Source organism: Salvelinus alpinus, chromosome 20 (assembly GCF_045679555.1).
Source record: "Salvelinus alpinus chromosome 20, SLU_Salpinus.1, whole genome shotgun sequence".
NCBI classification, from domain to species: domain Eukaryota; kingdom Metazoa; phylum Chordata; class Actinopteri; order Salmoniformes; family Salmonidae; genus Salvelinus; species Salvelinus alpinus.
This window is the reverse complement of record NC_092105.1, coordinates 26,141,893-26,168,517: the sequence shown is the minus strand read 5'-3', so window position 1 is coordinate 26,168,517 and position 26,625 is coordinate 26,141,893. Positions and strand designations below refer to the sequence as shown.

At 43.8% G+C, this 26,625-nt stretch overlaps 3 protein-coding genes across 3 annotated transcripts in view; all 3 read right to left on the bottom strand.

The window, feature by feature from the left end:
- Window positions 1-42: 42 nt before the first annotated feature.
- LOC139546573 (A-kinase anchor protein 17A-like) lies at window positions 43-13,255 on the bottom strand. Its single transcript, XM_071355111.1, has 9 exons — window positions 13,106-13,255; window positions 12,485-12,593; window positions 12,245-12,354; window positions 11,003-11,132; window positions 10,633-10,836; window positions 10,292-10,516; window positions 4,337-4,482; window positions 2,110-2,350; window positions 43-2,005 (listed from the first exon to the last, which is right to left on the bottom strand). Exons 2-9 carry the CDS (start codon window positions 12,572-12,574, stop codon window positions 1,013-1,015), a joined length of 2,139 nt encoding a protein of 712 aa, XP_071211212.1. The 5' UTR covers window positions 12,575-12,593; window positions 13,106-13,255; the 3' UTR covers window positions 43-1,012.
- A 1,205-nt stretch (window positions 13,256-14,460) lies between these two features.
- On the bottom strand, window positions 14,461-18,167 carry LOC139546572 (ankyrin repeat domain-containing protein SOWAHC-like). Its single transcript, XM_071355110.1, has 3 exons — window positions 17,025-18,167; window positions 16,502-16,888; window positions 14,461-16,401 (listed from the first exon to the last, which is right to left on the bottom strand). Exons 1-3 carry the CDS (start codon window positions 17,820-17,822, stop codon window positions 15,919-15,921), a joined length of 1,668 nt encoding a protein of 555 aa, XP_071211211.1. The 5' UTR covers window positions 17,823-18,167; the 3' UTR covers window positions 14,461-15,918.
- Window positions 18,168-20,657: 2,490 nt separating this feature from the next.
- The window catches only part of LOC139546571 (E3 ubiquitin-protein ligase SH3RF3-like), a 77,587-nt gene continuing 71,619 nt past the window's right edge, over window positions 20,658-26,625 (bottom strand). The window contains exon 9 of the mRNA XM_071355108.1: window positions 20,658-26,110. Within this exon, the coding sequence (XP_071211209.1) occupies window positions 25,942-26,110 (169 nt within the window). The 3' untranslated portion in view covers window positions 20,658-25,941. The remainder of the gene's footprint in view (window positions 26,111-26,625) is intronic.

Sequence of the window (26,625 nt, the reverse complement as noted above, 5' to 3'; positions counted from 1 at the left end):
ATCCATACATTCAATCAGAATATTCATCCAAAATAAATCACATATTTTCTGTCCTTTCTTTATTTCAACAAATAAAATGACAGTGTGTTGAGGACATGCAGCCACCCATCAGAACAGAGAAACATGAGCATATACAGCAGATTGACGACACCCTGAACCTTTATACAACGTTACCCACTCACACACTCATCAATAAGGCAAATTAAATGTACACAGACAGGCAGGCTCCTGGCTTGAACTAGCAGGAACACCATTCAAAAAATGAACATGGTGACACCAGGCTTCAGTCTGGGGTGGGTGCTTTAAAACAGAGTCACCTAAAATTCTCTCTCACCAGAACACTGCAGACATCTTTAAATCTCACAGAACCACTTTATGTTCTAGTGACATCAAGTTAGAACTGAAACTACTGTCTAGTCTGGTGGTTAGACGTGAAACTCGGAAACGTGTGTCTGGTTAAGCTGTTGGACATATTTTAGTCTGATTGTCTTTGGCTTCGTTCTCTTTTTCCTGGGGTAAAACACTTGATTTAGACTACAGCTGTCTATCTATCTATCTACTGCACTAGACTGTGTGGTGTCTGGCCATAGGACTACAGATCCCTGCGGAAGTGCTCTAATATTGAACTACAGTTCCCAGAAACCCAGTAATATTGTTCTTCTGAAACACTACAGGCCATTCACTGTGACCCTAAAAAGTTTAAGTATTTTTTCTATCTTTCCTCAAAGGAGACACATACTAACCAAGTGATCAAACTACAGCACATATGGCATCTACACTACATGTGTCAAACAGAACATAATAGCAGTGTAGCATTCTGTAACCTACAGATGAACGAAGAGCATTGGTGGAGGGAGAGAAAGAGAGGTGTGTATGTGGAGACTGTAAGAAGCCTGATATGGTCCAGAGACAGTGGGCAGCAGCATATGGAACCAGATCCCCTGACCGTGCATTACTAAAACTAGGCCCAGGCATAGGGTCCTCTTCTGTCTCCTCTGGCTGTGTTGACCGTTTAGTGTCGTCTGGAATAACTACTACTACGCCTCCTGGAGTCCCTGTCTCTATCGCTGCTCCTGTCTCCACTCCTCTCCTTCTCCCTGCTCCTGTCTTTCTCCCTGCTCCTCTCTCTACTCCTAGAGCTGCTGCTACTAGATCTGCGCCTGCTGTCTCTATGTCGACTATGTCTATGTGTCCTCCTCCCTCTGCTGTGGCTCCTCCCACTAGAGCTTCTGCTCCAATCACGGCTGGTGCTCCTGCTGCCCCGTCCATGGTGACTGCGTCTCTTGTGGATACAACTTCCACTCCTCCTCCTGCTATAGCTGCTCCTCTTCTTAGAACTACCACTTCTCCTCCGTCTGCTATCACTTCTCCTTCTCCTCTGACTACCACTCCTCTTTCTACTAGAGCTTCTTCTTCTCCTGCTACCGCTGCGTCTCTGGCTGTACCACCTCCTGCCCCGGCTGTGGGACCGACTCCTCTCCCTCACCTCTCTGCTTCTCAACCCATAACCTCTTCTCTCCTCCATGCCTCCTTCCCTGTCCTCTCTGCCCCCTCGCCTCTCCTCCCATTCTCCTCGCCTCTCCTCCCTCTCTACTATTTGTTTCTCAGTGACGTGTGATCGTACGGTAGCTCTGGGGCTCTCCTCTCCCCTTGGTCTAACCACGTTCACCCCCAGGGCCCTGGCCGTCTTCCCCAGGTCGGAGCTGTCTCCCCTGGGCATGGTCAGGGCAGAGGGCTGGGTGGTGGAGGTCTGGTTCTCTCCCTCTCCTCCAGCCTTCTTCAGCAGGTTACCAACCAGTCTCTCCCTCAGCTCTCTCTCTCTGCGCTGCAGATCCAAGGCACGCCCCTTCTCTAACTCCACACGTCTCAGCTCCGCCTCCTGCTCCCGCCTGCAGGCCTCCATCTGCTTCTGCCGGGCTAACTCCTCCTTTTGCCTGGCTAACTCCTCCTTCTCTTGCTCCTCTCTTTCCGCTCTCTCTTTCTCCTGCTGCTGCTGTTTCAGAAACTGAGGGAAGGGAGAGAGAAATGATTAAGTGGTTCCTATCAGCATGTTTCCGTATTGAATGTTCAATGGCGCCATGTATCAAGTGTCTGTAGTAGTGTGTGTACCTTGGCCCTGCTCAGTAGTTCAGCGATAAGGCGTATAGACTCCAGTTTCCTCTGAGCCAACAACAGCCTTCTCTCCTCCGTCGTGATCTTCAACTGCAACTTCTTCTGCTCCACCTCCTGCCTCCTCTTCACCTTCTTTATGTTCCTCTTCTCCTCCCTCTCTCTCAGCTTCTGCTCTCGTTTCCGTATCCTCTCTGCTTTCCTCTGCACCTTTTCCTCCTCCTCCGCCTCTTTGTGTTTCCTACAACCACAGCAGAAGCATGGTACATCATCTAGTCTAATACATAGTTCTGCTACTGTCAACCAATACAAGCCCCAGTAGCCTAGTTCCTACCAGTGGAGGCTCCTCAGAGGAGGAAGGGCAGGACCAATTCTCCTCAGTGAATTTCATAAAAATAAAAACACTTAAAAAGTTATCCTTTTTGGATAAACCTATACTAAATATATTCACGGCACCAAATAATTGATTAAAACACAATGTTTTGAAATGAAGGTATACAGTAGCCTCAACAGCACTATGTAGGGTAGCATCATGGTGTAGCTGGAGGACAGCTAGTTTCTGTAGTCCTCTGGGTACAATGACTTCAATACAAAAATTAGGAGGCTGGTGGATCTCACCCCCTTCCATAGACTTACACAGTAATTATGACAACTTCCGGATGACGTCATCCAACATATCAGAGCTCTTGCAGCATGTTGTCCACCCAATCAAAGGATCAAATAATGAATCTAGTACTGAAAGCATAAGCTGCAGCTAGCTAGCACTGCAGTGCAAACAATGTGGTGAATAGTTTACTGAAAGACAGTAGTTGAACAGTTAAAGTAATTAAATCTTAAAAATTGAAGAAGCAAAAGAGAGAGAGAGAGAGCAAGCTATATTTCATTTCCCCCCCACTTTCACGTAGCTAGCAAATGCAGCTTGCTAATTTAGCCTATTCAAACACCCAGCTCAAACAGAGAGGGATGCTATGTTACCTAGCTGGCTCTGGCTATCCAACACTGGAACTCTTACAAGTCAGGGTAAGCGTTTGGTTTTAATAATTTATTGCCATCGGGGCCTGCCGGTGTAACTGCTAAACTGCTTGCTAACTGTACACTGTACTGCATGATTGCAACGGGTTAACTAACACGTTAGTTCTAGTAGCTATGTTAACTTCACGTTAGCTAATATGGTGAGAATAATGTAATGTAGGCTGTGTGTAGTGGTTAACGGTTATGATATGAAGGTTTGGCTTGGAAAGGTTTTCTCGCCTGATCACAGACAGCTGATGTGTACAGGAGTCCACAAGCAAAAGGAAAAGGTGAGAGGAGGAGAGCGTGTAGATGCGAATTATCCAATGATCGAAAGGATCATGCTGTTTGTGTGTGGCTGCTATGAAAGTGAGCTGTGTTTGCGTGTGATCAGGGGTGTATTCATTCTGCCGATTCTGTTGAAAGACTTTTCTTAAACTGATGCAAATTTGTTTATTTTGGACAAATTAGGGTATGTTTATCCCCGTTTCGTTCCATTTGCAACTGTTGGACCAATGATTACACCCTAGATCAGCAAGATGCAGGCAAGATTGTGCAAGGCAGTATTGAATGTGTCAATGTCTTACCTTGATTAGTTAAATTTCTCTCGACCTACATTGTAAACTTTCATTCCCAGGCTGGGTTGTAGCAACCTCATGAGAATCATGTAGAGTATCATGTAGTAGCCTAAACCTATCGATGTTACATTGAGCTGGGTGTATGGAATATGAATGACAGTCATCCAATATGCTGTAATAGAAATAAGGCCATGCTCCAAAAAAAAAGAACCGTCCTCCCTCATCTTCAATGGCACCGACCGCCACTGGTTCCTTCCACCTTCTGTTCGCAGATCTGAAGGACTGGATGGGTAACCACAATATGGTGGAAGCTCCCCTCTACACACTTGAAGACTAGGTCATTTACTTTTAAAGGTAATTTATGGTTGAGCTGACACAGTGTTTACCACGAAAGTAATCCCTGCAAACGTCGAGCTAATGCCTTTGAAAGACGCTTTGTCGGTTGTATATTGACCTGTGCTATTGCACGGTTCGGACTGAATCCCGGCCTAAGAGCCATCACTAAGATCACGGTAGAGACACGTAAGAAGCAAGGAGTAGGAAAACGGTAGGGCCAGTAAAGAAGAAAGGATTAGATAGACAGGGGTCAGTGTTTTCAGACCAAGCACATTAATTATTCTCCTCTTTTCTCACTATACCTCTCCTCCTCCTTGCGTTCCTCCTCCTCCTTCTCTCTGCGTTTCTGCTCCTCCCTCTGTCTCTCCAGCTCCTGTATTCTCAGTCGTTCCTGCTGGCGTCTCTTCAGAGCCACGTCACTCAGGTGCTTACTGGTGTCAAAGGTCACCTGACAGACAGATAGAAAAAAATACAGTGAGTCACCTGATTAGAGTTGGGGTAGGACTGCAGGGTGCACTAGTGACACTCAGGTCACCTGACAAAGACAGACAGACATGCTACTCTCCTGCCACCCCCCCACATCTCCTCCTCATCTCACCTCATTCTCTTAATTTGGGTTGAGAGGCTTTGACCCCTGTGGATTAGACACTCAGATCTCTCCTAATTTCTCCCTCTGCCCCGCCCTCTTTCTCTCCATCCTCTTCATTAAGGCAGTACGGCTTAGTTTTGGATTAGGGACCAGGTCCCTGGTTTAGCCCAGTGATCCTTGGAATTATAATACGGCCCTGACTTTCATTTCACTAAAAGGCCTTAAACCTGTTGCCCTACACAAGCCTTTCTGTATTGACTCTAACCCTCCCTTCTCATTAACTAACACACAACAGGACAATCCCCTCAACCCTAACCGAGATCTAACCCCGATCTAACCCAGCCTTACCGCCTCTCTCTTCTATTGATGTTTCATCCCTCTTAGTGTGGTTATATACACTGAGTGTACAAAACATTAAGAACACCTGCTCTTTACATGACAGACTGACCAGGTGAAAACTATGATCCCTTATTGATGTGACCTGTTAAATTCACTTCAATCAGTGTAGAATCTACTGTAGATGAAGGGGAGGAGACAGGTTAAATAACTATTTTTAAGCCTTGAGACAATTGAGACATGGATTGTGGATGTGTTCCATTCAGAGGGTGAATACGCAAGACAACATATTTAAGTGCCTTTGAACGAGGTAAGGTAGTAGGTGCCAGGCACACCAGTTTGTGTCTAAATCTACAAATCTGCTGGGTTTTTCACGCTCAACAGTTTCTCGTGTGTATCAAGAATGGTCCACCACCCAACTTGCCAACTGTGAGAAGCATTGGAGTCAACATAGGCCAGCATCCCTATGGAACGCTTCGACACCTTGTAGTCCATGCCCTGAAGAATTCAGGCTGTTCTGAGGGAAAAGGGGGGGTGCAATTCAATATTAGGAAGGTGTTCTTAATGTTTTGGACACTGTATGTTTTTGTATGTTTATTTATTTTTATTTCACCTTTATTTAACCAGGTAGGCTAGTTGAGAACAAGTTCTCATTTACAACTGCGACCTGGCCAAGATAAAGCAAAGCAGTGCAACAAAAACAACACAGAGTTACACATGGGAAAACAAAACGTACAGTCAATAACACAATAGAAGAATAAATGTAGAGTGTGTGCAAATGTAGTAAGATTAGGAAGGTAAGGCAATAAATAGGCCATAGAGGCAAAATAATTACAATTTAGCATTAACAGAGTGATAGATGTGCAGATGATGATGTGCAAGTAGAGATACTGGGGTGCAAAAGAGCAAAACATTTTTTAAATAAGTAACAATATGGGGATGAGGTAGTTGGGTGTGCCATTTACAGGGCTGTGAACAGCTACAGTGATTGGTAAGCTGCTCTGACAGCTGATGCTTAAAGTTAGAGAGGGAGATAAAAGTCTCCAGCTTCAGTGATTTTTGCAATTCGTTCCAGTCATTGGCAGCAGAGAACTGAAAGGAAAGGCGGCCAAAGCAGGTGTTGGCTTTGGGGATGACCAGTGAAATATACCTGCTGGAGCGCGTGCTATGGGTGGGTGCTGCTATGGTGACCAGTGAGCTGAGATAAGGCGGGGCTTTACCTAGCAAAGACTTATAAATGACCTGGAGCCAGTGGGTTTGGCGACAAATATGTAGCGAGGGCCAGCCAACGAGAGCATACAGGTCACAGTGGTGGGTAGTACATGGGGCTTTGGTGACAAAACGGATGGCACTGTGATAGACTACATCCAATTTGCTGAGTAGAGTGTTGGAGGGTATTTTGTAAATGACATCGCCGAAGTCAAGGATCGGTAGGATAGTCAGTTTTACGAGGGTATGTTTGGCAGCATGAGTGAAGGAGGCTTTATTGCGAAATAGGAAGCCGATTCTATATTTCATTTTGGATTGGAGATGCTTGTCTGGAAGGAGAGTTTACAATCTAACCAAACACCTAGGTATTTGTAGTTGTCTACATATTCTAAGTCAGAAACGTTCAGAGTAGTGATGCAAGTCGGGCGGGCGGGTGTGGGCAGCAATCGGTTGAAGAGCATGCATTTAGTTTTACTAGCATTTAAAATCAGTTGGAGGCCACGGAAGGAGTGTTGTATGGCATTGTAGCTCGTTTGGAGGTTTGTTAACATAGTGTCCAAAGAAGGGCCAGATGTATACAGAATGGTGTCGTCTGCGTAGTGGTGGATCAGAGAGTCATCAGCAGCCAGAGCGCCATCATTGATATATACAGAGAAAAGAGTCTGCGCAAGAATTGAACCCTGTGGCACCCCCATAGAGACTGCCAAAGGTCCGGACAACAGGCCCTCCGATTTGACACACTGAACTCTGTCTGAGAAGTAGTTGGTGAACCAGGCGAGGCAGTCATTTGAGAAACCAAGGCTATTGAGTCTGCCGATAAGAATGCAGTGATTGACAGAGTCAAAAGCCTTGGCCAGGTCGATGAAGACAGCTGAACAGTACTGTCTTTTATCGATGGCGGTTATGATATCATTTAGGACCTTGAGCGTGGCTGAGGTGCACCCATGACCAGCTCGGAAAACAGATTGCATAGTGGAGAAGGTACGGTGGGATTCGAAATGGTCGGTGATCGGTTTGTTAACTTGGCCTTCGAAGATTTTAGAACGGCAGGGCAGGATGGATATAGGTCTATAACAGCTTGGGTCTAGAGTGTCTCCCCCGTTGAACAGGGGGATGACCGCAGCAGCTTTCCAATCTTTGGGGATCTCAGACGATATGAACGAGAGGTTGAACAGCATAGTAATAGGGGTTGCAGATAATTTCGGAAGATAATTTTAGAGAGGGTCCAGATTGTCTAGCCCAGCTGATTTGCAGGTATCCAGATTTTGCAGCTCTTTCAGAACATCAGCTGTCTGGATTTGGATGACGGAGAAGCGGGAGGGACTTGGGCAAGTTTCTGCGGGGGGTGCAGAGCTGTTGGCCGGGGTAGGGGTAGCCAGGTGGAAAGCATGGCCAGCCGTAGAAAAATGCTTATTGAAATTATTGGTGGTGACGGTGTTTCCTAGCCTCAGTGCAGTGGGAGGAGGTGCTCTTATTCTCCATGGACTTTAGTGCCCCAAAACTTTTGGGAATTAGTGCTACAGGATGCACATTTCTGTTTGAAAAAGCTAGCCTTAGCTTTCCTAACTGACTGTGTATATTGGTTCCTGACTTTCCTGAAAAGTTGCATACCGCAGGGGCTATTAGATGCTAATGCAGTACGCCACAGGATGGGGTGAACCAATGACTATATCTGTTCTTAGTTCTACATTTTTTGAATGGGGCATGCTTATTTAAGATGGTGAGGAAAGCACTTTTAAAGAGCAATCAGGCATCCTCTACTGAAGGGATGAGGTCAATATCCTTCCAGGATACCCGGGCCAGGTTGATTTGAAAGGCCTGCTCGCTGAAGTGTTTTTGGGGAGCGTTTGACAGTGATGAGGGGTGGTCGTTTGACCGCAGACCCATTACAGACGCAGGCAATGAGGCAGTGATCGCTGAGATCCTGGTTGAAGACAGCAGAGGTGTAGTTAGAGGGCAAGTTGGTCAGGATGAGGGTGCCCGCGTTACGGATTTAGGGTTGTACCTGGTAGGTTCCTTGATAATTTGTGTGAGATTGAGGGCATCTAGCTTAGTTTGTAGGACGGCCGGGGTGTTAAGCATATCCCAGTTTAGGTCACCTAACAGTACGAACTCTAACGATAGATGGGGGGCAATCAATTCACATATGGTGTCCAGTGCACAGCTGGGGGCTGAGGAGGGTCTATAACAAGCGGCAACAGTGAGAGACTTATTTCTGGGAAGGTGGATTTTTTAAAGAAGAAGTTTGAATTGTTTGGGCACAGACCTGGATAGTATGACAAAACTCTGCAGGCTAACTCTGCCCCCTTTGGCAGTTCTATCTTGTCAGAAAATGGTGTAGTTGGGGATGGAAATTTCAGAATTTTTGGTGGCCTTCCTAAGCCAGGATTCAGACACGGCTAGGACATCAGGGTAGGCGGAGTGTGCTAAAGCAGTGAATAAAACAAACTTAGGGAGGAGGCTTCTGATGTTAACTTCTCTAGGGTAGGGGGCAGCATTCAGAATTTTGGATGAAAAGCATGCCCACATTAAACTGCCTGCTACTCGGGCCCAGAAGATATGATATGCATATTTTTTATTTTTTTTTTCACCTTTATTTAACCAGGTAGGCTAGTTGAGAACAAGTTCTCATTTGCAACTGCGACCTGGCCAAGATAAAGCATAGCAGTGTGAACAGACAACACAGAGTTACACATGGAGTAAACAATAAACAAGTCAATAACATGGTAGAAAAAAAGAGAATCTATATACAATGTGTGCAAAAGGTAGATTTGGATAGAAAACACTCTAAAGTTTCCAAAACTGTCATAATAGTGTCTGAGTATAACAGAACTGATTTGGCAGGCGAAAACCTTAGAAAAATCCATTCAGGAAGTAGTTTTTTTTTGGTTTTGTAGTTTTCTACATTTTACATTTACATTTTAGTCATTTAGCAGACGCTCTTATCCAGAGCGACTTACAGTAGAGTGCATACATTTTATTATTATTATTATTTTTTTTTTTTAACATACTGAGACAAGGATATCCCTACCGGCCAAACCCTCCCTACCGGCCAAACCCTCCCTAACCCGGACGACGCTATGCCAATTGTGCGTCGCCCCACGGATCTCCCGGTTGCGGCCGGCTGCGACAGAGCCTGGGCGCGAACCCAGCCCAGCCTGGGCGCGAACCCAGAGATTCTGGTGGCGCAGCTAGCACTGCGATGCAGTGCCCTAGACCACTGCGCCACCCGGGAGATGTGGGCAGAATAGAATGGCATTCTATTCAATGCCATTACAGTATCCATTGACTTAGGACTCAAATTGCAGTTCCTATACCTTCCACTAGATGTCAACAGTCTTTAGAAATTGTTTCAGGCTTGTATTCTGAAAAATGAGGAAGTAAGAGCAGTCTGAATGAGTGGACCCTAAAGTGTCACAGAGCTTTTTCATGCGCGCGACCGAGAGAGTGCCTTTCCCGTTTACCTTTTATATTGACGACGTTATTGTCCGGTTGAAATATTATCGATTATTTAGGCTAAAAACAACCTGAGGTTTGAATATAAACATCGTTTGACATGTTTCTATGAACTTTACGGATACAATTTGGATTTTTTGTCTGCCTGTTTTGACTGCGTTTGAGCCTGTGAATTACTGAAGAAAACGAACGAACAAAACTGAGGTTTTTGGATATAAAGAGACTTTATCGAACAAAAGGAACATTTATTGAGTAAATGAATGTCTGCTGAGTGCAACCATATGAAGATCATCAAAGGTAAGGGGTTAATTTTATCTCTATTTCTGACTTGTGTAACTCTTCTACTTGGCTGGTTACTGTTTGTAATGATTTGTCTGCTGGGCTCTGTTCTCAAATAATCGTAAGGTATGCTTTCGCCGTAAAGCTTTTTTTTCTTCTTTTTTTTTTATCTGACACCGTGGTTGGATTCACAAGAAGTTAATCTTTAAACCTATGTAAAATATGTTTTCTTTTCTGAATTTTTATAATTAGTATTTCTGTATTTGAATTTGGCGCCCTGCAGTTTCACTGGCTGTTGAAGAGGTGGGACGCTACCGTCTCACGTACCCTAGAGAAGTTAACATGCATGAAAATATCTATAGCATGGATAGTGTGTGTAGTTCAGTACCTTGATGTTGCAGGCCACAGCCTTGCCGTCCTCTCCTTTGTACATGAGCTTCATGCCTCTCAGTGTGTCCATGGCCTTGGCGAAGCCATCGTACTCCTGGTACTGGACGTACGCCTCAAAGTTAAGATGGCCGCCGAAGGTGAAGGTGTTGAAGTTCTTATCAAGAGTCTCCTCTCTGTACGGGTCCAGCATGGGGATGTCCACGTGACGCACCGGACCAAAACCCTGGGAGGAGATACGGGGTGTGTATGTTAGGGTTAGTGGGGATGTGTGTGTTAGGGTGATTGATTGATCGATGATGGATTGAGTGATTGCTAGGTATATGGTGCGTCCCTCCGTACCTGGAAGACAGCCTGCAGGGCGGTCTCGGAGGGCCGGTCGGGGGGTCCGTCAGGCAGGATAAACCAGCGACAGGGCAGGCCCTCCAGGTGGATGGTGTCTGGCCTCTCCCCTGGAACAGTATCGTTCATGTCCTTGGCGTCACGGAAGAATGAGTCCCAATCATAACGTGTCGGGAAGTCCATCTTATTCTCTACCGCACGCACCTAGACATCCCACAGAGAAATTATTAATTATTATCAGTCGATTGGGAGAAAGAGAGTTCTGTTTTGCAAGAACCTGGGGAAGGCTGTCCATGACCAAAAATACAGACTGTTACACTTTACATTTCCCCCGTACATTTTCAAGCCTACACAACATTATCTCCGCTACCTTGAGTATGTCAGTGAAGCCGCTGAGTTTGATGCTCTTCCCGTCCAGTTTGGCCAGCAGGATCTTCACCACCCCTCTGTTCTCCACTTCGCCCTCAAAACGGATGAAGTCCATGGTGCTCTTAGAGATCCTGCGGAGAGACAGAGGTGGGATGTTTACCTCTCCATACAATAAATATATCAGTACCAGAAAATATTGATACCAGGCAACCCATTGGCCGTATTATCAGTATTGTCATGGTTTAATGTTGGTTATTGTAGAGTTATTAGCTTGGTTATAGCTATAACAATACACATAGAAAACATGTGACCTATGACTACCAGTATGAATATGTTCCTCTAGATAGGGGCAATTCCATAGTGACAGGGTGATGCTGAGACTCAAATGTTTCACTTTCAAATGTACAGTACCAGTCAACCTACTCATTCCAGGAGTTTTCTGTATTTTTACTATTTTCTACATTGTAGAATAATAGTGAAGATATCAAAACTATGAAATAACACATATGAAATCATGTAGTAACCAAAAAAAGTGTTAAACAAATCAAAACAGATTTTATATTTGATATTCTTCAAAGAAAAAAAGAGAATGCCAAGAGTGTGCAAAGCTGTCATCAAGCCAAAGGGTGGTTACTTTAAAGAATCTCAAATATACAATATATTTTATTTCTTTAACACTTTTTTGGTAACTACATGATTCCATATGTGTTATTTCATAGTTTTGATGTCTTCACTATTATTCTACAATGTAGAAAATAGTAAAAGTTAATTTGAAGAACTGTTTGGTAACAGAATGATGGCACAAACTGTCATTCTGTTACCAAACTTTGCATCTTTACTGTTCTTCAAGTTTTTTTATTTATTTTTTATTTAACCGTTATTTTACCAGGTAAGTTGACTGAGAACACGTTCTCATTTGCAGCAACGACCTGGGGAATAGTTACAGGGGAGAGGAGGGGGATGAATAGGCTAATTGTAAACTGGGGATTATTAGGTGACCGTGATGGTTGAGGGCCAGATTGGGAATTTAGCCAGGACACCGGGGTTAACACCCCTACTCTTACGATAAGTAAATGTGTTTTTGTAAAATTTTCATTGGAAATTGTTAAAAGTCATCTTTGTGCATAGAGTTGTATGGTTTGTTTTGCAATCATTGGTTTATGTTTGACATACATTTTAAAGTGAAAAAGCAGAGTGTCAGCATGACTGTTAACGTGGAATTGCCCATAGGGCCCATGCCTACCTGAGGGCAGAGAACTGTTCAGGAGCTACCATTGCCTTCAACCTCTCCATCACCTCCCAGTTAGAGATGCTCTTGCCAGGCAGCTTCAGCTGGGGCAGTGCCACACTCACCTGAAAGAGAAATCATACAATACATATCACAATACATGCTCACCTGGAAGTCAAATACATTAAGTTGGAGATGCTCATTTAACTACTTTAGGTCCAAGTGTATGTGGCAGTGTGCATGTGTATCACTCACAGTCATCTTGGCGATGGGTTTCAGGAACAGGTTGTACTCCTGACACAGACACACCGCCTCAGTGGTGTCATGGACGATGGTGGTCATCATGACACCTGACTACAGAAAGCTGGGGGATGAAGAGAAAGAGGGGGGTGAGAAAGAGGAGATAGTCAATGGGATCAGTGTGGAAAATGTGTATATGTGCTGTGTCTTTCATACACTAATTGCCTACCATCACTGGATATCTGGCTGGCCAGCCAACTAACTATAATTCATACAGAAACTGCCAATTCATGTATTTATTTTGCTAGCTACTGTAACGTTAGCTAATAGTATTTCCTTTTAAACATTAGCCATGATCTTGGCATCTTTTATCAAGTCACTAGAAAGCAGACATCACTGTGACACATTTGCTAGCAAACTAGCTAAATATCCGATATGTAGCGAGTAAGCACTAAAACTAAAAAACAAAGATAGCTAGCCGACTGGCTGCTAACGTTACGACTGAGTGGTTTCAGATAGCTAGCACAGCAGTTATAGTAACGTTAGCTGGCTAACGGTAACCAATGCGGCCGCAGCACTTTTATCCTCAAAACAAACACTGTAATAATTTACAGTTAGATACGTATATACACCAACCTGTTTCACCAGCAGCTAAATATATGTACTTTATGTTGTTTGTATGTGTTAAAACTAGAATATGTTCACAATACGTCAGTTAACTGCAGCTTTCTCCACAACAAATGAAGCTACTGGCGGAAACTTTAGAGTTGGGTGAACTTTGAACTTACCATAGACATACGAAAGGCTTTTAATGTAGAATTAAACATTTATCGCCACCTTGCGACGATTCCGGGAAGCGCATTTGCGCATACCGTAATGATTTACTAACGAAATTAAGAAATATTTCGATTGAATATGTTACATATGACATTTCTTCATCTTTTTTTAAATACAAAATCGTGCACGGATAAATTGCAAATTGTCAACAACAAAAAATGGTATCAAAGTATCCACTAGAGAGCAGCAAACGTCATGACAAATATATAATATTGGCAAATACACTTTTCCTTTTGTCTTTCTAAGATTTCTGCAAATGGAAACCTACGGCTGGAGTATGCATGAGAGTAGGGGGAGTAGAGTGAGCACCCCAATAGAGTGAAGTACAGTGAGCAGCACCCCGCTCTCTCTTTCCTCTCTCATCCTTCTCATTGATTCAGCGGTGCTATAGAGAGCTAGAGCCCCGGGCAGTAAAGTTGGCACAGTTTCCCTGAAAAGATGTGGAGGAATTTACATAATAGGCATTATTCCCCTCAGTGTGTATGTAGGTCAGACAGGCAGCCATGAGGCCCTGGCAGCACTCACCCTGTTCTGCTCTGCTGTGCACCCTGCTCTGTCATCATCACAGATAAACTGAACTTCAGTCATTTTTTTTACAAGAAGAGAAATTGGTAAACTTCTTTGCGGGGGCAACTCAGTACTAAACTCCCTTCAGTACAGATTAGGGACAGCGCTTGACTTGGGCACCTCAAATGTTCTACTGCTTGAGCTCCTGTTCCTCATAGAATATTAGCTCAAAAGTATTGTGGAGCTCTTACACCTAAATATAAACAGTACCAACACACAAAATGAGTACCGTTACCTATTTCAAGTCAAGCACCGATTAGGGATGAGAGGAGAAATGAGGGAGGAGAGGAAAGAGGAGAGACACATCATAAACACAACAGGTGCTGACTGGGAGTTGACTGTGAACAGTAACAGGTGCATAGCAGCTCCATCAAACAGCCTGTACACCTGCAGAGTAATGAATACTAGATTAACCTCAACTGTCTATAGCCAATCAAAGAGCATCAATAATTCAACCACACCACAGCGGACCTATCATTACGTTTCAGCATTAGTCTCATATAGACATTCAATATGTATAGCAATACCTCTGTGTAAAGTAATTGTATACTTCTGCTTTGACTACAAAAACACACAGGCGTCAGATGTGTGAAAACAGTTATTGCTTTATTTCCCCAATAAGATTCAAAGTGAAAAGAAGGGGCACTATGAAAGGAATCTGGGAAGAGAGGAGAAACATTCAAGTGTATAATACATATACAATGGCTCAAAACTGGAGTGGAATCAGACAATATCAGACAGACAGACAGAGAGACCAAGAAAACACAGAGACAGACACAGACAGACAGGCAGTGCACAGCATCTTTGCATTCATCCAACATTAGGAAAAGTGACATCAGGTGCCCTGCAGTCAGACTGCTAGAGTCTAGCAACAGGCTGGTATGTACAATATGCAGTATTTATCTATAGTATACAAGGACAATGACGACATCTAAACTGCAACATATGAGTGAGGAACTTCAGCCCAACACTATGATGATCATGCTGGAGAATTTGAGGGTATGTCCAAAAACATTGGAAATATTAACAGTCATTTATAGTGAGAAAATATAGGTAAAAATATTCAGGGACATTTGTTCCACAGAATGAAAACATGTATTTATTCTATGGTAAATTCATGAACAAGTAAAAAACCTGATTGAATGAATGACTGTTTGTAGAGCAGGGTCTGTGGAATGGGCCATAGATGTACAGTATGTCCTACTCATTGGCTACAGTTCTGGCTATATGGATTTGATCTGCTGTAGAAAACCAAGTGATTACTTTTTTTCTTTTTACATGGGGACTCCTTTTTCCCCCATCTCAATTCTAGGAGTTCTGACCCTTTCTTTTTCTATTCCTGACCATTTCAGGAATAGACCATTCACAGTCTAGCGAATGTAACTTAAAATGTGCAGAGTTTTTCTAACTTTACTGCAGGTAAAACATCTACACAACCCATAGGTTATAGACTCACTTATTTCATTCTGGTTAAACCTTCAAAGTGACAAGTGCAGTTACATCGAGATTCGTGTTGAAGGTGTTCAGTGGTTATTTTGACTTGTCTTTATAATAATTTTAGAAGTTAAATAATTATGTTAAATATATAAAATAATTATGTAGAGGTAATTACTGTAAGCAGCACCTTAAATCCCCACAGGATTCAGATCTATTGAGAGAACATTTTTCTTACAGCAAAATGATCCCAGATCTATTTCCCAGTAATCTCTCGTTGACAGATTACATAAACATAAATGCTACGAGCATCTGACCAAATTACGCAATATTTTAGTTCTGGGATTAATTTCCCAGTGACTAGTAAACGGTGCCAAATCTAAAGTTTAAAGTAGGCCTACAGTTCCCAGACCCAGGTTAAACCTACACCTGGATGGAAAAGCATGCTCATGCTCATGTTTTTTAGTCCAGGACTAAATGTAATATGTGTTGGGTGGAAACTGGGCCGTTAGTACTAGATCCCATGTCATAATGGTATCATAATCAGTAGGCTGGTTATTAGGGCCGCCTTTGATCTGTTACTGTATGTGCGATTCCAACACTGCAGTGATTTATCCAAACAGATTGGAAATTGGTCTGCCTTTGAGGGGGCTGGTTGGGCTGGTCTCCCCCCTTTCTCCCTCCTCCACTCCCTCCCCCGTCCCTCTGAAGGAGGTGCTGTGGATGATCTGGGTCTTATGGCGTCCTCGGTGGAGCCGTGCGTTGATCCGACTCAGAGACGACTTCCTCTGAACAGCCTTGCTCCTTCCTGCCCCCCCTCCCCCCACCTCCCCCCCCTCCCCTGATCCGTTCAGCAGCCTCAGTGGGTTCAGGTTGGACTGGAGAACTCTGGGTAATCTCCACCGCCCCCCTTGTGCCCCGCTGTCTGCGTTCTCCGTGTCTGATTCTCCTCCTCCTACAGGGCTGGTCCCACCCCCTGGCTCCAGGGCTGCAGTAGAGGAGGCTCCAGGGGGAAGGTACTGGCCAGCTCTCCTCCCACTGTAGTCTCTGGCCTCTGGGTCTACAGACCACTGGTCTACCAGCACATGCACCACCTGACAATCACAGCACAGAAAACTTGATTTAAACCACCTAACAAGCACGCCACAGAAAACAATATCAGTGGACAGTGCAGGGCAGGAGGACAGCACCTACCTGTGTGTGTCCATGCATAGCGGCCAGGTGAAGGGGAGTGTACCCAGCACTAGAGCGTACATTAACATCCACAGGGACATTGTTCTGCTTGGCATGCTCCAGTAGCTGTGTCAACAGCTCCTCGTTGCCCTGCTTGGCAGCCCAGTGGAGGCAGGAGAAGCCCGTCACAAAGTCCCTCTTGGTCAGCAGGCTGGGGTCCAGGATGAGCAGCGGATACAGACTGTCCCACTGGCCGTCCGAGGCACACAGCATCCACTCGTGCTCCAGGGGGTCCAGGGCCACTGAGACACAGTCCCCGTCTGCAGACGACAGCAGAGAGGTGGAGTCACCGTCGCTCCTGACAGAGTCTCTGAGACGAGAGCTGCGGTTGATCAGAGACCGACGTACCTGGAGACAGGCAAAGACAGAAAGGAACATTTAGTAGGCTACATCTCAGAAATGGCAGCCTAAACAACCTTAGACCAGAACCAGTGTGGAAAATCTGTAAATACAATAGAATAAAATAAAAGTGTGAGTAGTCTACCTGTGGGGAGCTGCTCATCATCAGCTCTATGAAGTTCCTGCGGCTGCTCTTGGGGGTGTTCCAGTCTCCATCCAGTCCCTCCCACCCACCGTCCTCTGACAGAGCGCTGGTCAGCAGAGCCCTCTGGGAGCCCCGGGAGGTCCTCCTACTTCCCCTCACCTGCACCTGGCCAGCCAACACACTTGAGTCTGTCCCCAGTGCTGGAGCTGACTCTCTCCTCCTCCTGTCTCTTAGCTTCACCTCTCCACCTGAGAAGGTATCATCACTAACTTCTCTAAGCTTCACCTCTGTGACTCCACCTGAGGTAACATCACTAACTCTACCTTCCTCTAGGCAGCATGGATGATGAAGATTACCGTTGGATTCCATGTCATTATCAAGCCAATATAGGGCGTCGGGTGCATTTGAGTCTTTTTCAGGTGAATCACATTTATCACTAGAATGTCCGTTTCCATCTCGGGTGACATTGCTGCTCCCACCCCGTTCTCCAGATTCAGATAGTGGGCGGTCCCTACCACACACTCCGTTGCCGTTACACTCTCCATCGTTGCCAGGGTCTGTGTGCTTCACGGAGCTTGTGCTGTTTTCCTTCAAACACACGAATTTCACTCCATCCTCCAGTTTTATGAAAGCAACGCTGTCAACGTGACGGTTCAACCTTTCATTGAACAGTGTTTTCTTTGACCCATCACTTTTCCACACTGATTCAAAATGATCAATCAGGTCCATATGTCTGACCAACCCTCCTCTCTCCGTTAGGAACTCCAGGACGGCTTGTTCTGTGCATTCGGTCGCCATTTAGAATAAATTGTGGAAATAGCCAACACAATAATAACGATTTAAAATGTTTCTTTCCTACGTTGCATCGTTTCATCCGTGCATCACTGACAGGTCTCTGAAGTACGGCGATAACAGCAAATTCATTATCACCATCATCCTAATCCCTACTCTCCGATTCTCTCCTCCAAGAGACAACCCGTGTGTGACAGACAGGGGTCGCAGTAGCATCAAAACATCATCCCCTCCCATAGCAACGTAATTAGAGATCAGTGAAACTGGCATACTTGTATGGCCATTTTGGATCCAAAGTTCTGTTTGAAATTAACAGGGGTTCCATCCATGACAGAGCCACCATGGTAACAGTGGAAGGTTTTCATGTGGATGATACCATTGTGTTTAAAGAAGGGGTTACCAATAATTCATCTAAATGCAACGTTATCTACACTCATACAAACCGCTGCTGTTCACAAAGAAAGTGAAAAATTCCCGAAATGTAGCCTAAAATTGCGTTTTATTTATGTGAATTGCAGAGTAAAAAAAATAGGGGTTCAACAAGGGTTCTTCTAAGATCATCAAAGTTCCTTGAATAACCTTGGGGTTCTTGACACCGAAAAATGCCCCCAAAAGGTTCTTCCAAGAACAGTCCTAGCTTGCTTGCTTGCTATTATGAAAATCGAATTCTTGCTTGCGCCGTGCCTAAGAACACCCCTTAGCCGTGAGATATTGGCCATATATCACAAACCCCCGAGGAGCCTTATTGCTATTATAAACTGGTTGCCAACGTAATTAGAGCAGTAAAACGAAATATTTTGTCATACCCGTGGTGGTTTGATATACCATGGCTTTCAGCCAATCAGAATTCAGGGTTCAAACCACCCAGTTTATAAAGGGAAATGCACGCTTTGGAATGCCATTCAAGGCTATCTGAAAGGAGTATTCAACAATGCATGGTATAAGTTAAAATATGATAAATACTATTGCTGCATTGGGCGCAGATGACTAAACTGCTCCCTTATTTGTGTGTGTCTATGTCTACAGGTATACTGACGAGGAGGCACACAAATGTATGTACAATTGGTATTGGTTTGCTGCATAATGTTATGCAGATCACATGTATCATCTAGTTAATTGTAATGGTTTCTCTAAAACCTTGGAGGACTCTTCAATGAAGATCCCAAAGGACTCTACATTATGGACAGGGTATGTGTATGAAAACCGTTGTCAAAAGTGACTCGTTTTTTTGACCACATATACCAAGGTATGAATACTGTCATGTGTACGTTTTGTTAATCATCTGTATAATTATATTTTTTGTACTCACAAACTTCATCCTCCCTACACCTCTGATGAATATAACAGGAAACCTGTTCGATCACCATGCACTGCAAAATGATTCTGGCTATGGATAGCATACAGAGGACATTCAACACATTAACATCAACATGCAAGGTGATGTAACCATTGGATTTGGGGCTCTGCTGGGAGATTACCTCATATTTGGTTTTAAAATGTTGCTTTGCCATTAAAATTATAATAAACACGGACAACTAAAATATTGTGTTATTGTTATGCTGATTAATAATAATAATAATAATAATAATCAGATATTTTTCTACGTTTCTTCTGCTGTGTCCTGGTGTGCATTCAGCAGGATACAATGTTTTGGAATGTTCAGATATAACTATGTAATGTAGCTAGAACAAACATGCTTCTCCGACAAGGAATCATTTCTTCTCTATTCATTTGGCATTTCTGTTGGCATTTCTATCTGCAACGTTTGGCAAATGAACGTGGCCCTGGCCATTGTCCTCATGGAAATATTTGTGGCTGCAGTGTAGTACTGAGACACTAGAGGGCGCGAAACAACTGCTTTAAACTATAGAGAGAAACTTCCATGCACTATGATACATTTCTCGTTCAAAAGTATTTCTCATCCTCATTATATAATTAATATATTAAATAACGACCTATAGAACACTCAGAATAACAACAAAGAAAACTAGATATTTTCATCAATCTCTGAAGAATGTATGCTTTATTCTTTTCAGCTATGTTTCTGTAGACTATTTAAAGGGTGTTTACTGGCCTACTGAGATGATCTATGATCTTCAGTGTTCTCTTCATGAAGCTCTATGCCCTTCTCACCTTCTCCTGACACCCTGCTGTGCTGCCTGGCTGACTGCCACACACACAGGTCTGGAATGTGGCCAGTTGATGCTGTGGAATCTACATAAATACAGTATCTGCAGCAGCTGAGCTGTGTGTGTGTTTGTTTGTATATAGAGGTTTTAGGCTTGGTGGGGGACTGAACCTATCTTGTGCCGGACCAGGGGTGTTTGTGTGTGTGTGGAAACAGTGGATGAAGCATGTGCGTGGGTAGTGGGTTGGAGTGGGAGGTGGGCTGGGTTGACCGTGTTGAGGAGGATGGGATATCTGGGTTGGGGTGACTTTCACTGTATCCTGAATAGAAACACACCAACACAGAACCTGGCATGCTGAAGTGCTGTTGGCATCAGAGAAGTGTTGACTAGAATGGTGATCAGTGTCCTTACAGTCCAGTTTCCTAAACACACACACACCTCTCTACCCTGTGATGACACACATACACACAGTGTCACACACACACACACACACACACAGCTCTCCACCTATATAGCATGCGTGTCAGCCAGGCCTTAGCTTCACTCTAAATGCAAATAGGTGTGAGGTGATTATTCCTGACAGCCTTGCTGTCACCTACCTCCACTGGGACAGAGAGAGGGAGGAAATAAGAGGAGAGGGAAGTGATGGATAGGAGGGAGGGGAGGCAGTAGTGAGATAGCATGTTTGTCAACAGGCACGAGGCGAGACAGGTTGTATTAAAACAAAGGCATTTATTGCAAAAATGCACTTGACATGAAAAACCAACCAAACCACAAGGTCATCATTACGAGACAATGTTTAATGATCACATGATCACATGGTAGAACGCTGGTCACCAGCGGAGGGCAACTCTGGCACCCACGAAATATAAATAATCTGGACAATATACAGTATCAGTCAAAAGTTTGGACACAGCAACTCATTCAAGGGTTTTTCTTTATTTTTACTATTTTCTACATTGTAGAATAATAGTGAAGACATCAATACTATGAAATAACACAAATGGAATCACGTAGTATGTAGATTTGATTTGATTAGTAACTTCTTTTTTTTTAACAAACCTAAATATATGATATATTTCCCATTCTTAAAAGTAGCCACTCTTTGCCTTGATGACAGCTTTGCACACTCATAGCATTCTCTCAACCAGAATCATGAGGTAGTCACCTGGAATGCATTTCAATTAACAGGTGTGCCTTGTTAAAAGTTAATTTGTGGAAATGTTTTCCTTCTTAATGCGTTGTGTTGTGACAAGGTAGGGGTGGTATACAGAAAATAGCCCAATTTGGTAAAATACCAAGTCTATATTATGGCAAGAACAGCTCAAATAAGCAAAGAGAAACAATAGTCTATCAATACTTTTAAGACATGAAGGTCAGTCAATTTGGAAACATTTCAAGACCTTTGAAAGTTTCTTCAAGTGTAGTCTCAAAAACTGTCAAGCGCTATGATGAAACTGTCTCTCATGAGGACCGCCACAGGAAAGGAAGACCCAAAGTTACCTCTGCTGCAAAGGATAAATTCATTAGAGTTACCAGCCTCAGAAATTGCAGCCCAAATAAATGCTTCACAGAATTCAAGTAACAGACAAATCTCAACATCAACTGTTCAGAGGAGACTGCTGATCTCCACATGTGTGGTTCCCACCGTGAAGCATGGAGGAGGAGGTGTGATGGGGGTGCTTTGTTGGTGACACTGTTGGTGATTTATTTAGAATTGAAGGGACACTCAACAAGCATGTCTACCACAGCATTCTGCAGCGATACGCCATCCCATCTTTTTTGTGCTTAGTGGGACTATCATTTGTTTTTCAACAGGAAAATGACCCAAAACACACCTCTAGGCTGTGTAAGGGCTATTTGACCAAGAAGGAGAGTGATGGAGTGCTGCATCAGATGACCTTGCCTCCACAATCACCCGACCTCAACCCAATTGAGATGGTTTGGGACGAGATGGACCGCAGAGTGAAGGAAAACCAGCCAACAAGTGCTCAGCATATGTGGGAATTCCTTCAAGACTGTTGGAAAAGCATTCCAGGTGAAGCTGGTTGAGAGAATGCCAAGAGTATGCAAAGCTGTCATCAAGGCAAAGGGTAGCTACTCTGAAGAATGTAAAATATAAAATATATTTTGGTTACTACATGATTCCATGTGTTATTTCATAGTTTTGATGTCTTCACTATTATTCTACAATGTAGAAAATAGTACAAATAAAGAAAAACCCTTGAATGAGTAGGTGTGTCCAAACTTTTGACTGGTACTGTATAAATATATATATATATATATATTCTTTATTTTCTGTTGCAGTAATGTAACACTTTTCTTGTAACACTTCTCTCACAGTTAGACAGCATTAGATTCAGCATGAGAAGTCAGTGGTACAGTACTCACACCAGACAATCTGTAAGGTCTTGTCAGTGATACAGTACTCACACCAGACAATCTGTAAAGTCTTGTCAGTGATACAGTACTCACACCAGACAATCTGTAAAGTCTTGTCAGTGGTACCGCACTCACACCAGACAATCTGTAAAGTCTTGTCAGTGATACAGTACTCACACCAGACAATCTGTAAAGTCTTGTCAGTGGTACTGCACTCACACCAGACAATCTGTAAAGTCTTGTCAGACAAACCAGAAAGACAGTTGACCTGAACACACTGACTCATGGGAACACCGGGGAGCAGGAATAGCAAGATGGGCGATGTGTGGTGACTGAATCATGTGGAAGTGCTGCATCTCCAACAAGGAGGTGATTTAGCTCCACAGACAAATAGTAGAAACAGACAAACAGGCTGGCATTTTGGGTTCAGTAGAAACAGGGTTACAGCTGGTTCATCTGGGGCTACGGGTTGCTTCTGGACCGGGTTTCACTCTATTCTCTCTCTCTCTCGGAGGAGGAGGGGAGAGACTGGGACCCATCCAGTCCTTTCACGTCACAGTGTGTGTGTTGGTGTGTGTGTGCGTGTGTGTGTGTGTATGTGTGTGTGTATGTGTGTGTATGTGTGTGTGTATCAGGGCTTGATGGAAAGGCTCTAATCTCATCTGAATCTCTGGGTGTTTAAAGTCATCTGTCTGTCACCCAACTCAGGGATTACCCAGACTCCCCTGCTGCTGCTACTCGAATCAGAACCAGATGGTCTCACACACACAAGGGTGTGCTTTGTGCTGAGACGGAGTGTGCTGTCTGTCAATTGTAGATCTAGTCTCATCTGTGCTGTAGCCAACTTGTTCTGGCCTTCCTAACTCTGTGTGCTTCTGTTTCACTATGTCTTCCTGACCTGTAGACTTATCTGCTTTACTCTTCTAAACCAGTTGATCCTACTTCTGTTGTTGAACAGTTGTTTTGTGCTGAGTCAATGAGACAGTAGTTGTGTGCATAGATAGGAGTGGACCACTGTTGTGTGCTTAACCAATGAGAGAGGAATACTGCTGTGTGCTTAGCCAATAAAAAAGGACCACCATTGTGTGCTTAGCCAATGAAAGAGGAGTACTGTTGTGTGCTTCGCCAGTGAAATAGGAGGTTTGATGTAGCTTGCCAGACGTGAGGTATGTTTAAGACCATTTGAGACCATTGGTGTGCTTTCTGACCCGTTGTTGAGCTGCCACATGGCTGGTATTAACCACTGCTGGTCACACGCGCATTCACTCACACGCGCATTCACTCACACGCACACGCACACACGCGCGCGCACGCACGCGCGCACACGCACACGCACACCGACCAGAAGGAACAAGTATCAGGTAAGCCAGGGTCTTTAGGTGCTTCTGTAACCAGTCCGGCCTGTCTCTAGCCATACCACACATTCATTTGGACACTCATGTTTAGAGCATATACACACTGAAGCAGTAGAAAAATACTATGCACCGCCTGATGATGTCAACATCATAAGTCATTGATGAGGTTGATGAAGGACCCCTCCCATAGCTGTCCTGGGAGTGCCTGCGTGGATAAAGGCCCCTGCTCCTATGAGGCTGGTTGGAGCTGGGGTGGCGGTGTGTGTTGTGTTTTGTGTGTGTGGGTATTACTATCTTTGTGGGTACCGGAAATCCTCACAAGGATAGTAAAAAAAAAGGAAAATGATCCCCCATGGGGACATTTCCCAGGTCCTTACGAGGTCTTAGGCTATTTTAGGCGTAGAGGTTAGGTTTAGGGTTAGGGTTACAATTAGGGTTAGGGTTTGAATTAGAGTTAAGGGTTAGGGGTTAAGGTTAGGGTAAGGGTTAGGTTTAGTGTTAGGGTTAGGGAAAATAGGTTTATGGAAAGTAGGATTTTGAATTGAAATCACATTTAGGTCCCCACAAGGATAGTAAAACATACAGTTGATGTCAGAAGTTTACATACACCATAGCCAAATACATTTAAACTCAGTTTTTCACAATCCCTGACTTTTAATCCTAGTAAAAATTCCCAGTCTTAGGTCAGTTAGGATCACCACTTTATATTAAGAATGTGAAATGTCAGAATAATAGTAGGAAGAATGATTTATTTCAGCTTTTATTTCTTTCATCATATTCCCAGTGGGTCAGAAGTTTACATACACTCAATTCGTATTTGGTAGCATTGCCTTTAAATCGTTTAACTTGGGTCAAACATTTCGGGTAGCCTTCCTCAAGCTTCCCAAAATAACTTGGGTGAATTTTGTCCCATTCCTCCTGACAGAGCTGGTGTAACTGAGTCAGGTTTGTAGGCCTCCTTGCTTGCACACGCTTTATCCGTTCTGCCCACAAATTTTCTATTGGATTGAGGTCAGGGCTTTGTGATGGCCACTCCAATACCTTGACTTTGTTGTCCTTAAGCCATTTTGCCACAACTTTGGAAGTATGCCATTTGGAAGACCCATTTGCGACCAAGCTTTAACTTCCTGACTGATGTCTTGAGATTTTGCTTCAATATATCCACATACTTTTCCTACCCCATGATGCCATCTATTTTGTGAAGTGCACCAGTCCCTCCTGCAGCAAAGCATCCTCACAACATGATGCTGCCACCACCGTGCTTCACGGTTGGGATGATGTTCTTCTGCTTGCAAGCATCCCCCTTTTTCCTCCAAACATAACAATGGGCATTATGGCCAAACAGTTCTATTTTTGTTTCATCAGACCAGAGGACATTTCTCCAAAAAGTATGATCTTTGTCCTCATGTACAGTTGCAAATGGTAGTCTGGCTTTTTTATGGAGGTTTTGGAGCAGTGGCTTCTTCCTTGCTGTGTGGCCTTTCAGGTTATGTTGATATAGGACTTGTTTTACTGTGGATATAGATACTTTTGTACCTGTTTCCTCCAGCATCTTCACAAGGTCCTTTGCTGCTGTTCTGGGATTGATTTGCACTTTTCGCACCAAAGTTTGTTCATCTCTAGGAGACAGAACATGTCTCCTTCCGGAGCGGTATGATGGCTGCGTCGTCCCATGGTGTTTATACTTGCGTACTATTGTTTGTACAGATGAACGTGGTACCTTCAGGCATTTGGAAATTGCTCCCAAGGATGAACCAGACTTGTGGAGGTCTACAATTTTTTTCTGAGGTCTTGGCTGATTTCTGTTGATTTTCCTATGATGTCAAGCAAAGAGGCACTGAGTTTGAAGGTAGGCCTTGAAATACATCCACAGGTACACCTCCAATTGACTCAAATTATGTCAGTTAGCCTATCAGAAGCTTCTAACACCATGACATCATTTTATGGAATTTCCCAAGCTGTTTAAAGGCAAAGTCAACTTAGTCTATGTAAACTTCTGACCCACTGGTATTGTGATACAGTGAATTATAAGTTAAATAATCTGTCTGTAAACAATTGTTGGAAAAATGACATGTGTCATTCACAAAGTAGATGTCCTAACCGACTTGCCAAAACTATAGTTTGTTAACAAGAAATTTGTGGAGTGGTTCAAAAACAAGTTTTAATGACTCCAACCTAAGTGTATGTAAACTTCCAACTTCAACTGTATGCTCTGTGTGTTTGTGTGTGTGTGTGTGTGTGTGTGTGTAGCGATCCTCTTCAGAAGATTTCTACGAAGCTGCCGGGGAAGAGCCCAGTGCGTCCAGTCCTCTGCAGAGTGCCTTTGTACCAGCCATCTTCTCTCTTCTTATGAACAAACACCACGTCTCCCTCTCTCAGCTCGATCTCTGCCTCGCTCTGAGGGGGGTAGGGCACAACCACACGATACCTAGGGAGGGAGAGTTATGAATAATGATGCACTGTAACTCGGCTGCTCTCAGAGAAAAAATACATGTCTGTGTAAACCAGAGGAGCTATAGCTCACAGTGACCGCTGAAGGACTGATAACCTACAGCTAGTATCAAACTCCAAGCTGTGAGTGTGTGTGTGTCTGTGTGTGTGTGTCTGTGTGCGCGCTAGTGCTTGCGCGTGCTTGCACTTTCTTGCGCTTGCTTGCATGTGTGTGTGCTGGAGGGCACTATTATCTCTGACACACACCGATGGAATGCAAATTAATTAAAATGCAAATTAATTACTTAAAAATCATACAATGTGATTTTCTGGATTTTTGTTTTAGATTCCGTCTCTCACAGTTGAAGTGTACCTATGATAAAAATGACAGACCTCTACATGCTTTGTAAGTAGGAAAACCTGCAAAATCGGCAGTGTATCAAATACTTGTTCTCCCCACTGTATATAGTGCATTTGGAAAGTATTCAGACCCTTTCCACATTTTGTTACGTT

Bases quoted from the DNA above. Each gene is read 5' to 3' on its own strand.
- LOC139546573 (XM_071355111.1), bottom strand. From the start codon at position 12,574: ATGATGACCACCATCGTCCATGACACCACTGAGGCGGTGTGTCTGTGT. The intron at 11,133-12,244 runs GTAGGCATGGGC...GTCTCTCCGCAG, and splicing joins GAACAGTTCTCTGCCCTCAG to GATCTCTAAGAGCACCATGG. The intron at 10,837-11,002 runs GTAGCGGAGATA...TGGGATGTCTAG, and splicing joins GCTTCACTGACATACTCAAG to GTGCGTGCGGTAGAGAATAA.
- LOC139546572 (XM_071355110.1), bottom strand. From the start codon at position 17,822: ATGGCGACCGAATGCACAGAACAAGCCGTCCTGGAGTTCCTAACGGAG. The intron at 16,889-17,024 runs GTAGACTACTCA...GCCTGTCTCCAG, and splicing joins TGATGAGCAGCTCCCCACAG to GTACGTCGGTCTCTGATCAA. The intron at 16,402-16,501 runs GTAGGTGCTGTC...TGTGATTGTCAG, and splicing joins CTATGCATGGACACACACAG to GTGGTGCATGTGCTGGTAGA.